Raw genomic sequence first — 12,679 nt, forward strand, 5'->3', positions numbered from 1 at the left:
AAGCTACAAATTGGAGTGGTTTGCACTAAAATGCAGATTAAATGCCTTTTTCCCCAACTCCGTTTTATCTGATGAATATCCCAAGAATATAGAAATCATAGATGCAAGAACTGAATTCTTCTTAAGCATATTTTAGGATTCAAGCTAAAAGTGATAACTAGAAAAAAGGTCCACCCTTCTTGGATTCATAGGAGGTGGACCAGCAACAGAACTTCTTAAGAATAGTCCCCATTTTGTGCAATATTTTACCTCTGGAAATATGTGTAGGTCCAACTATATTCCAGCAATTATTTTGTCCTTAATGCTATTTGAGTGACCGCAATAACTTGAGTATCATCATGTTAATTATTTTATTTATTTTATTGTTCTTTTACATTTGTAAACAGTCCATTTGGATTAAAAAGGCTTTATAATTTTTGTTAAATAAACAGATAAAGAGGGCAATTATATATACAGTATCTGTCCTTCCATATATTACAAATCAGGATTCTTGGAAAGTGAAATTTCTCATTTTTTTTGTATAATACCCCAGGAATTAGTTTTCAAAAATCTAGAATTTTTGCTCAGGAAGTCTTTGGGAAGATTATTTCTCAGAAGCCATATTTCTGCTAAAGTTGCATAATGAAAGCTATAGTCATTTCTTAGCTAAGTCTTGATCCTCTTTTTGCTCACTGAATGTTATGTCAGGAGAAGACATTAGCAAACCTCTATCTTAAATGAAGGCAATTATTTAACAAGTCCTTTAGGTTTGACAGCATAACCAAAAATATATTTTACATTCTCATATAATTTAAGTTCATGTGCAATTTGGTTTAGATAATGTATTTACATATCTCATTCACCCTTTCCATTTCTTCAAAATTATACACATCTTAAAATCCAAAGCATAAAATAAAATGTAAAAATCGGCAAGTCCCTTTATGAAGAGAGATAGTCCAAGCAGAAGCCATTTCCCTCAGAAGCCTGACAAAAGATGTGGGCACCATTTTGATGGTAACCCAAGAAATGCAAGCGTCAAAGTGAGGATGCAGTCTTTGGATGGAGTCAGGAAAGTAGTCAGGGGTTCTGGGAAGGAAAAGTATTAGGGGGGCTATTAAGTATTTATTACATTTTGCTTCTAAAGCATCTTGAACTTATTTTAGGGCTGCATTATTTTTCTACACTGCCTACCTTGACATTAATTTGGGGAAGATATGATTGCAGGGAGCTCTAATGGACCTGGAAAAGTTGGGGGTTGTATTTAGTCCTGTTTACTACATTTCATGGACTTCCCTTGTCTGGCCTGAGAAAGTTCCCTCAGGCAATTCCTCAGGAGAATTATCACTCCTAAAAAAACCTTTTTCCTCACAGCCTTGCACTGAAATTTACCTCACAACTCCAATATGAAGCAACATGAAAGGATTATTTTTCAGGGAGCAGAGATTCTACTGACATTCACCATTTAATTCCTGGTAATAAATACATTTTGGAGTACTACACATTCCCTTGTGGGGATTGTATGCTAATTTCTTGTTCCTCCAACAAGCTTCTGGGCATGCATGGCTTGGACTAGAAAAACTGTTAGTTTTTAGTCATGTTCTGGGTGGATGGTCCTTCCTGGATTGGTCCTTCCTCTTTGTAGGCAGCTACAAAGACTTGGCTGACCCTAAGTACATAATTACTTCAGATATCAGTTTCATTTATTTCGCTTGTATTTCTTGGTTTCAGCCTTCTTCAAGAATGTGATGCGGATTTCTGTCACATCGTCTCCTTTCAGAGTGTCTTGAAGGAAAATCACTTCAGCTGCTAGGTGTATCTGCAAATAAAAAGTTAATAGATGTAACAGGGACTTAGGTTTACAATGGTAGGAAATCCATACAATAATGGGGTATTTTATTTATTTGTTAAACATATATTCTGAGATTCCACCAAGTAAGGCTTGGAAAAATAATAAGGCTTTTACCTGGTGCTGAAAACATGGGTGCCTCCTGGCAACTGCCTGGACAGGTCCCTGCAGTTTTCTTGGTAAGATTTTAGAAGAAGTTTGTTACTGCCTTCTTTCTAGGACAGAAAGAGTAACTGGATGTATCCAGCTTTGACTAAAACCTAAGACCTCCCTGTTCTACCGTGGTATCTTAACCCCTAACACCAAACTGACTCTCAAAAGATAAAACACCAGACACAAATCCCCCACATAGAAAACATTTGTACAGAAGGTCTTTGAAAAGCATCATATAAGCCTAGAAGGACAAACAACCTTGTCTAGTATGTTTCCTCAGTGTCACATTTACAAAAGGCTAATAGCATCAGTAGGAAAATTTGATTGGATTTTCACTTGACACTAAGCCTTTAATGTATTTTATTTGTTTTGAGTTTAATATTTTCAGTGAACCCTGACAGTTTTGGTTTATCTAATAAATCATGGGTAACAATTCATGGCTAGAGGCATTTATGTACCATAGTGGTTAAGGCATAAGGTCAGAAGCTGGAAGAATCTGAGCCTTAGAAACAAAGTCAGCTGAGTGACTTTGGGACACTCACTCTCAGCTCTAGAAAGAAAACAATCACAACCACTTCTGAAGATCTTGCCAAGAAAATTGTAAGGACTAATCCAGGCAGTCACCAGGAATCAACACTGACTTGAAGGCACACACAAACACACAAAAACACACCGGCCAAGGGTTATCTGGCTAGGTTTGTACTATATACTAAACAATAAGCCATGATTACAAACCATAATAGATGAATTTACAGTATACAATAGGATGGTCCAAAATTATGGGTAGTATAATCACACAATCAGGCTGATCACTTACCCCCAGGGGAAATGGGGTGTGTGTGTGTGAGAGAGAGACAACAAAGGCCTTACAAATGTCACAATGCCCATTCCATCTTTTATATAGCTGTTTACAATGTAAGTACCAAATACTGGAGGTTGTCTCATGATGTCATGCATGTATATTGTCACTAAGGCAGCATCATGGTTAGGAACAAAGAAGTATGAGTCTGTTCTGTGTATTGGGGGGGGGGAGGCAGAAAAGGGCAGTGTAGGAAGAGGCAGTATTCATTTTCTCACCATTTCCAGAGCCCCTCTGATGGTCCCAGACAGCAGGCTGCAGTAACAAAGAGATGATCGACTTGCTGGTAGCTCCTCCACAAAGTCCACTAAGGGATTCTTGGCCAGAATGAGAGAAAACTCATTTCCCATTGCATTGTTGCAAGTTACAGTAGGGGTGACACCCAGATACATCTTAAAAGCAACCTGACAATAGAATGGAAAATATGTGCCCAGTCACCATTGGGTCAAACCATAAATTATCTTAAATAGTTTTTGGACATTTGTTCTATTTATTATAGGTATGAACCATGACTTTCAATCAATCAGAACAGATCAGGAAGGGACCTTGGAGATCTTCCCTTTGGGGCACCAGGGACCAGTTCCATGAAGGAAGTTTTTTCCGCGGACCAGAGGGGGCATGGTTTTGCATGCTGCCTGCATCCTGCAGATGGGGCTATGCTTGTTTGTGCAGCCTGGTTGCTGACATGCCACGGACCGGACAGAGGATTGGGGACGCCTGTTCTAGGCCAAACCCCTGCTCAAGCAGGAGATCCTATACCATCTCAGACAAGTGACTGATACTCAGACAATCTCTTCTTTAAAACCTCTAGTGATGAAGGACCTACATCTTCTGATGGCAAGCTGTTCCACTGGTTAATTTTTTTCAGTGCTAGGATGTTTCTCCTTAATTCCAGGATGCTTCTCTCCTTGATTAGTTTCCATCTATTGTTTCTTGTCCTGCCCTCTGGTGCTTTGGAAAATAAGTTCACCCTCTCCTCTTTGTGGCAGCCTCTCAATTACTGGGATTCGGGATTTTCATTAAGGGAACGACTAAATGCCAAGAGGGTTAATGTTTACAGCCTCCTTAGCATGAGGTTGACAACACTTATTTCTTTATTTGCCATAATTTTAGCGAGGGGGGAGGGGGAGTGATAATTCATACTGATGCCAGTAGGGGTTCTTCTCTTCTGAAGCTCACTCTAGAGCAGCATGTGTATGTGATCATCAGGATTTCAGCTGGAAAGAAACTAATTCACAATCTGAATGAAAACAACCCCCCTGGTTACTGTATTAAAAAGAAAGAAAGAAAGAAAGAAAGAAAGAAAGAAAGAAAGAAAGAAAGAAAGAAAAGAAATCCAGGCACATTTATTGTCTATGTCTGTTTAGAGTCATGCTTCTTTCTGGAGTTCTGCACAAAATAGAAAAATATGTTTTGTTTTAGTTCTCAAACCCAAGCATCCCATCTGGAGTGTTCTATGGAAACATTCTGAGTTTGTTGCACTTTGACAAGGCAAAATGTAAACCAGTTTAAGCATTCCATGTTCCAGTGAAGCAAATACTGGAACACTTCAAATGTCTGAATCAAAAGAAACAATGGGAATAGAGAAAAAGATTCTTAGTCCTTTCTTCTCACCATAGGATCACAAGAACAGAGAGGGTAGCAGTTCACGCTGAGTGCTACTATTGAACCAGTTTGCAGAAAAATTGGCAGGAAGGAAAAAAGGGGGGAATCGATGACTCCTATCATAGAGGCATTGGTTTATGATCCTTCTTATCCTGCTTTTTTGGCTTCAGAGATTTCTTCCTTTAACCTGGGCTCTGCTAATTGTAAAATTGTTAGGAGATACTAGTAGGTTGGCTGCCTTTAAAAAAAAACCTCATGGAGACCTTAATTTTATTAGATAGTCTCACAGTATCAATTTCTAAAACAATTATCTTTCTTAGGACAGGAGAAGATTGCGCAAGAAAATAAATTCTTGTCAGTCCATTAGTGCAAAGGGAGTTTCTTTCAAATTAGATTCTACATCTAACATTTGGTCTGTATTGAAGGAAGAATTTCTAACAAATCTTTTGTTCTTTAGTGTAGAGTTATCTACACTACCTTTTTCCCCCCAAAAGATTCAAGGACATTAATCTTAACTTATCTGAGTATAGGTGGTCCTCGACTTACAATAGTTCCTTTAGTGACCATTCACAGTTACAACGGCACTGAAAAAAGTGACTGATGACCATTCTTCACGTTTGTGGTGGTTGCAGCATCCCCACGATCATGTGATTTACATTCGGGTGCTTGACAACTGGTTCATAGTTATGACGGTTGCAGTGTCCCAGAGTCATGTGATCCCCTTTTGCAATCTTTTGACCCATTGACAAGCAAAGTCAATGGGGAATCTAGATTCACTTAACATCCGTGTTACTAACTCAACAACTTCAGTGACTCTCTTAACAAATGTGGCAGAAAAAGTTGTAAAATGGGGCAAAACTCAATTAACACATTTCTGACTTAGCAACATAAATTTTGAGCTCAGCTATGGTCTTAAGGTGAGGACTACCTATATTCAATTTGAGGTCAACTTCTGCTGTTAGCATATTGGGGATTGTTGAACTTTTCTCTCCTACACCGGAAATCTCTGCTGAACCTTTGGTTAAAGAGGGAGTGAATTTTATAACATTGGATATATGCTGAAGTTGTCTCTATGATGGTTAGATCAGTTCTTAGTTCCTTGACATCATCTAGACCTCAGTCAGGAAATTTATGTTCAACACCTAAAAAGCCAGAAGTTGAGAGGCATCACTTTAATTAGGTCCTTGATTGTATCTGGACTTGAGTTACAAATCCTTTCCAGGTATGTTAATGCAATCATTCAGTATTCCTGCTATCTCCTTAGTTGAAATCACAGTACTGTATATATAGCTGCACTTGTGTAATATTCTATGTCCTCTTAAGGTCTGAGAAGTGACTTATCTTCTTTATTAATGTTACTTCCCCATGAGACTTACGGCTCTACAGAAGGCAGTGGAGCTGACTGTTGTTATTCATCAGCTTTGTGACATGGCTTAGTTATCTTCGCATACAGGTTTGTGTGGTTTGGACTTTGATGGAATATAATTAAACCATCCTGGATCAATAGACATGGCCACAGATTTTTAAACACAGCAATACAGTATTTGCAGGCTAGCCGGACCAGGTTCATTCTGTACAGGGGATTTAGTTGCTGTTTAAAACTCAGTAGGATCCTATCCTGTTAAAAGGCACCAGAAAACCATTCTGCTGATTTGAAGTAATGTGAGGTGATACTAGACAATCTAAAACAATTTTCAGGGAATGAATTATGCATGAGCTTCTTTGGTTGATAGACTTTATGTCTGTGTTGTTGAATAATTTCTAGATTTGAAGTGAGGCTTTTATACTCTTTGAAGGCTTCTTGCTGTCTGCCAAGTTTCTTCAAAATATATAGGCTCCTCTAAGAATAGAAAACATAGTATTTTGTTTTCATTAATGCCTCAGTGATGGCCACTTTGATGTTCTATCCTAGAAGACAATCTACTTGCTGCCTCTTCATCTTCTCTTTTGTTTTATTGGAATTGGAATGTAGCAGCTTCTTCTGGTATACCATTTTGGCCGCTGTCAAGTTTTCAACAACCACTGAACTCAAATCAGCACAACAGGGAAAATTACAATGGTTAAATTCCAGCATGACTTGGGCCATAAGCAAAACCCCAAATAAATCAAAATAAATAACTAAGCTTTGTTTAATGCTGGAAAGAACAGAGCTTAGAAGAATCATAACAAAGATATTTTATCATTAGAATTTCTTCCCTTGCTCAACAAAATCCTTTTTCTTAAAAGATCCGTGCTAAAAACACAGTGAATTAAAATATATATATTTGAAGCAAAATATATCATTTACTGCATCAACAAGCGTATATACAGAATGCATACACACCTAAGTTAAGAGAGCCAACTAGAATGTGGTCATTTGCATTTTATAATACTCTCCAAGGTGACCACAAACAAAAAAAAAACATAAGATAATACAGACTCCAAAATATCCAGTGTACAACAAAAACCAAGATATCAACATAGAAAACTTTGAAGAAAGCTTAGTTATGTTTATGTACTCTTGTGTATGTTGCTCATACACACCAGCAAAGCTCAACAGGCTACTCAGACTAATCAGGAATCAAAAAAGGCAATTCTTTCTATGTCAATGCATGTACTTTTTTGACCCCTTCTCATGAAAAGTGCTGAATACGATTTTATATTTTGCTTTTATATTCAACAGAGATCAAGTGGGGGGGGGAGTCATTGGCTTCAGAGGAATATGGGGAGGAGCAGGCCGAGGCAGGCCAGGGCCTTTCAGGATTGGGACGGCTTGAAGGCAGGGAAGAACAGGGGCAGGAAGAACATGAGAGAGAGAGCTCAGGAGATGAGCAAGGGCTACCCCCTCTTGATCCTAGAGCAGGCATGTCAAACTTGCGACATCACATGACATTGCATGATGTATCATGAGTTTTTCCCCATTGCTGGCAATGAATTGGGCATGGTTTCAGCATGACGCATCTGGTCCATGGGCCGGCAGTTTGTCCTAGAGCATGGAGAGTGGAGAAAAGGAGGGAACAAAGCAGGCAGGCCTGACTACTCGGGAGGAGAGCACCCCGTCTCCCTCTACATGGCACACCTGGGGACTGAGACTTAAGGAGACGCTGTGAGGAGGGGCATTTGTCAGGTTTGCGTGTCGTTGTCAACATTGGAAACAACTCTCTGATCTCCTGTTCTGTGTTGTGATTTCTACTTGTAAACCCTGAAACTCTGACCATTGGACTGGCTGACAAACTTGATTTGGTGCTCTAAACCTCAGATTGAATTTTGGCTTCTCTTTTGAAACTACTCAGGCAAGCTTGTATTTCCACAGACTTGTTAGATTTTGATGTATGTTCCTGAAGGCAAATGGTGCAATCACAAGGCTAAGATAGCCATTCCCAATTAAATATCTTTCAGATGCCTTGGATTATAATTTCCAAATTTCCCACCAATAGTTCTATCACACAAATTGGAGTCTAATGCATGTAACAAAGGGAACATGAGAGAGATCTTTGGGCAAATCATCTTTGGATACCTGGGCAATTATGTCTGCAGTTTCAGAATAACTGCGGCACTTTTTCACAGCAGAGCGAGCCAAGAAATCTTCAACCAATCTGATGCCGATGCTGTATCCCCTGACAGAGCAGAAAAGAGAGAAAAAAAATGTGAAGAGGTGTCAGGTGGACTTGCCGACAGTTGATATAAGTATAAATTGGTACATGGCACACATCGTTCCAAGCATAAAGGCAGGATAAAACTCATAGATAAGATGCTATGGCAATTTTTTTACAAGCAGATTTTGTTAACAGAGCGAATTGAAATGTTAACCTTGTCTTTTTTATTATTGTTGTTCTTCCTGTTAATTATTTTGTCCTTAATATATTACAGTGGTGGTGAACCTATGGCATGCATGCCAGAAGCGGCACTCAGAGTCCTCTTTGTGGGCACACATGCCATGCCCCAGAGATGGCAACCGTCTCTCTTCAACCAGCCGCCCGAGGTCCCACGTGGCCGGATGCATGCCGGCATGGCTGGTTTCCCTCCCCCCCGTCCCATTCCTCCTGGCCTCAACCCACTGCATCGCTTCCTCAGCTGTCAGCCAGCTGTCCAGCTCAGAGGCAGCTTCTCTGAACTGCTGGTGGCGGGTTGCGGAGCTCCAGAATGCACTGGTCAAGGAGCCGGCAGGCTCTGGCTGCTGATGGACACCGTCAGGCCCCATGCACTCGCTGGCCTCTGTGTGTGGGGGCCAATGGTATCAGGCAGCAGCTGCCCTGGCCCCTGCCTCACCTTGCCCCATGGCAATGGCACCCCCATCCTGCTTTGCCTCACCCCGCAGGATGAGCCTCCTGCCCACCACCCCACCTGCCAGAGACCCCATTGATCTCCCCCAACCCTGTCCAGCCCCCACAGGCATCCCTCCCCACGAGCAACATCGAGGTGACCACACCCACTTTGGCCACACCCACCCAGTCTGCCATGACCACCACAGCCACGCCCACCCAGTGGGCCACGTCCCACCTGGCACCCGGTGATAAATAAGTGGGTATTGGGTTGCAGTTTGGGCACTCGGTCTCTAAAAAGTTCGCCATCACTGATATAGTATATAGATGACAGGTCAATAATTTGCAAATAGATTTACTAGTTTAAATATTTGGGAGGGTGTTTCACAAGGGATGGGGACCAATATTGTAGTAATGTATTAATCAGTATTCAGGGGGTTAACATGGATGTATGTGTTCGATTCCCCCCCTTTTAATGCACTTTATTAATGCCTTGATTGTTTTGTGGGGATTTTTTTCCTGTTTTTGGATTTTTTGTATTTTAAAGTTCTTTTGAATAAAATAAAAAATAGTAGAAAAAAGGCAGGATAAAATTCGTAATGTAAATAAAATAATAGGACCTTCACTAGTTCAGGGGGCACAGCCTGAAGATTTTTGCATACTTCTATTGGCCAGCTGAAAGCAGCGCTGATTGGCTTTTACTGATTACTAATCATCGCAGCATTGCAATCTCAGTAACAATAGAGAGGATTGGATGGGCAGCTTCAAGACAGGTTGGAGAGTATAAACAGAATCTCACAACTGTTTCGCAAGCTGATATCTACATCCACGTAAGCAGACTGAAAAACAGGGAAAAAATAACTAGTTGGTTTTCCTCAAATTTATAAGTTAATGTCATGCTGCTTCTTGCCACCTTATACTTACATGCTATCCAAACATTTGTTCACATCTTCATCCTTTTCATAATCCTTACACAGCTGGGCTACCAAAGCACCGTAGGTGAGCACAAAAAGCTCCCTACTCTGTCAATCACAGGAAATACCAAATGAGAATTGAAGAAAAACGTACAATCTTCTACTGCAAGAGCTCTAGGATATATAAGTATCTTTGAAAAAACAGAGAACCCAGACAGAAGCTAGGTTCGCATATAATACAGATCCAAAAAGTGGTTTTGCTTTGTGACATTGAATGCCCCCCATGATTGTGGCTTGTTAATCAGAGTTTATTATTATCCAGTCTGAATGTGACTCCAGCCACAGGGACCTGCTTTAGTGCAACATGTTAATCCAGGCACTGTCCACTGCCCAACTGCACTTGTGCTGAAAAAAATAATACAACCATATCTGCCAGTATGAATTCCCCAAATATACCAGGACCCAGTGACAAAAGTTAGGATAGATGCATTAGTCAGTCTGCATACCATGTGATGAGCTGATGCAGAGGATGAAACGGTGGGCAAATGCCAGTCCTATAACGTAAAAAGAAGTAAAAGAAGAGGGAGCACAAAATATATTGATTTTTTTTAAAAAAAATTGTTTTACTTTTTAAAAAGCAATTTATGATGAATTGAAAAGGCAACTCACTAATCAAAAAAAAAAATAGCAATAAACCACTTGCGAGAAATAATACCAATAAGAAGCACAAGAGAATTTAGCTCTTAACTAGAGTCAGGAATTACGTTTGCACCAGAATCAGTCTTGTTAATGTGCCAGGCTCAAAGCAGGTGACAATGAGTTCTAGTCCTGCCTTAGGCATGAAAACTGGCCTGGTAACTAGGCCCAGTCACTCTCTGCCAGCCCAACTCATCTCATAGGCTTGTTGTTATGGAGAAAATAGGAGGAGAATGGAGTGTTAGCTATATCAGTCACTTTGAATTATTTATTAAAATAATAAAGGTGGGATGTGTAAATTAAAACCTAAAATATTTCTGTATACAACATTGCGACTACTCAGATGCATATTTTCTTGTGGGCAATATAATATACCAGTAGTGCCGTGTTTCTCAATCTCAGCAACTTTAAGATGGATGGATTTTAAGACGAAGAATTCCACTGAGACTGAGAAATAGTGCTATGGTATGAGTTTGTATGGGTGATATTTGCTTCTATTTGAGGGGGGGAAAATGACCCAAAATTTTAAAATACTGCTGCTCCTGCTGCTGCCACCTGGTGTCTCAGAAGAAAAAAATATGAAGACTTGTCCAGAATAACAGGAGCTGAAATTGTTTGAGAGGCAAAATGACAGCATCTTCAATAAATATAGATGCAGAACATGTGAAATGTTTGGGGGGGGGGTTGCCTCACTGAAAATTGCCTCAGCTGAAAACCAGCTCCTTACAAAATATCTTATCATCTTAAAAGACAATTCAGTATCAAACTGATTCAAAGAGCTAGCAAAGTTTAAACATAGAAACAGGTGCAAGTCAGAAAAGTCAAAACAAAATGTAAACCAACAACATCTTTTTATTTCCCTGATTCTACTTGCACTAGGTATGGCTGAGAGATTAAGTCTTACTATTTGCACAGTTAAATATATTTTGATGAAATCACATAACTTGTCATGCCTTCAACAAAATATAATATACTTCACATCCTTGCATAACCAAAAGGGAAATTTCCTGGGGATCCTTGGAAAAAGGAAGGAAGGAAGGAAGGAAGGAAGGAAGGAAGGAAGGAAGGAAGGAAGGAAGGAAGGAAGGAAGGAAGGAAGGAAGGAAGGAAGGAAGGGAGGAAGGAAGGAAGGGAGGGAGGGAGGGAGGGCTGATATACAGTAGGTAGAGAAAGGAAGGAATTATTTCAGGCATCTATTTTCTCAGACTTTTTAAAAGAGTAGCATTCCAGTCATGAATGCCAGTTATTGTTATTATTATTTAACATATGATGAGAACATGACGGAAGAGAAGTAAACAAATGCACACAACCCACATAATTTTATACAAAACTTCTACAGGGTATGGTAGTGGCCTCATAACTGATGAATACCAGTGGTTTTGTAGGTCTTCTATAGATTCAGTTTTCTGGAAAATCATCCTAGCCATAACCACAAGCACTGGAACTGGAGGCTCGGTCAAAAAGAGTTCTTTTTTTTCCTATTCACCCCATTTAAAATGTAAACAGCGAAAACTTCGCTAGTATACTGAATTCACAAAATGCATTCAGTAGGGATAGTGAAGAATACCACCTTAAAATAACAAGCACAATAAAGTTTGGTATACAAGCAAGTCTTACGATTTTGGCGTTCTCTGGTCTTCTATTTGCTGGATGTGCCATTCTTCTTGGACAGTAGGAAGATACCTTCAGTACTGTGTTATATTCCTTTTTCTCTCTGCTGCTTTGGTTGCTTGCTACTCCATTTCTCCCTCAACCCTGGTCCTATTGCCCTTGCTACACCCTGGTTGTAGTGAACTCTTGATGCTACAGATCCTGCTTTTTCTGATGCTCCTCCTCTTCTCGGTAAGCCTGAAGTCTTCCAACAGAAATGTGTTTGGCAAGAAATCCAGCTTACTTCAGTAAACAATCTGACTCAGATCGTTAACTGATCCATTAAACAAAACAGCCTGCAAATTATATGTAAAATAGCTATCCCTCTGCTTGAAGCCTGCCACTGAGCGGGATATTTTCAGAGGCTTTTAACAAGGTTCTGCCTTGTTCATAACACTTTATGGCAGGAGCAAAGGACAACATTATCTACTCTCCATCTTTCCTCCCCGCTTTCCTAGGTGCTTTTAGGGCAAGCTTTTATGGCACATTTGCCCTAATTTAGTACACACTTTAGTGAGGATGTCAGATGAAAGCACCTTCCATTTGTAAAACCTTGCTTCTTATTGCATCACTTTTTCCATAATCTCTTTCTTTCCAAAGACTGTGTGTCCATCAGAGACAAAAGGGCTCAGTAGAGCTTTAGACCACAAAAGCCAACGCTCCTCCCTTTCAATTTCTACTAGACAATTCATGACCCTTGGATTACTTCAGAGATATTTCCTTACCAGATTCCTCA

At 40.0% G+C, this 12,679-nt stretch overlaps 1 protein-coding gene across 2 annotated transcripts; it reads right to left on the minus strand.

Moving 5' to 3' along the window:
- Window positions 1-444: 444 nt before the first annotated feature.
- On the minus strand, window positions 445-11,952 carry TRAPPC3L (trafficking protein particle complex subunit 3L; the record flags this gene model as incomplete). Of its 2 annotated transcripts, XM_081314491.1 has the most annotated exons (6): window positions 445-1,795; window positions 3,056-3,241; window positions 7,939-8,038; window positions 9,608-9,705; window positions 10,104-10,151; window positions 11,911-11,952. In XM_081314491.1, the coding sequence occupies 6 exons, from the start codon at window positions 11,950-11,952 to the stop codon at window positions 1,676-1,678; spliced, it is 594 nt and encodes a 197-aa protein (XP_081170617.1). In that variant the 3' UTR covers window positions 445-1,675. The 2 variants fall into 2 exon arrangements, with proteins under 2 accessions (XP_081170617.1, XP_081170618.1); XM_081314492.1 differs by lacking the exon at window positions 10,104-10,151.
- Window positions 11,953-12,679: the final 727 nt, after the last annotated feature.

This window comes from Vipera berus, assembly GCF_964194415.1.
Source record: "Vipera berus genome assembly, chromosome: 1".
In the NCBI taxonomy this organism is placed as follows: Eukaryota; Metazoa; Chordata; class Lepidosauria; order Squamata; family Viperidae; genus Vipera; species Vipera berus.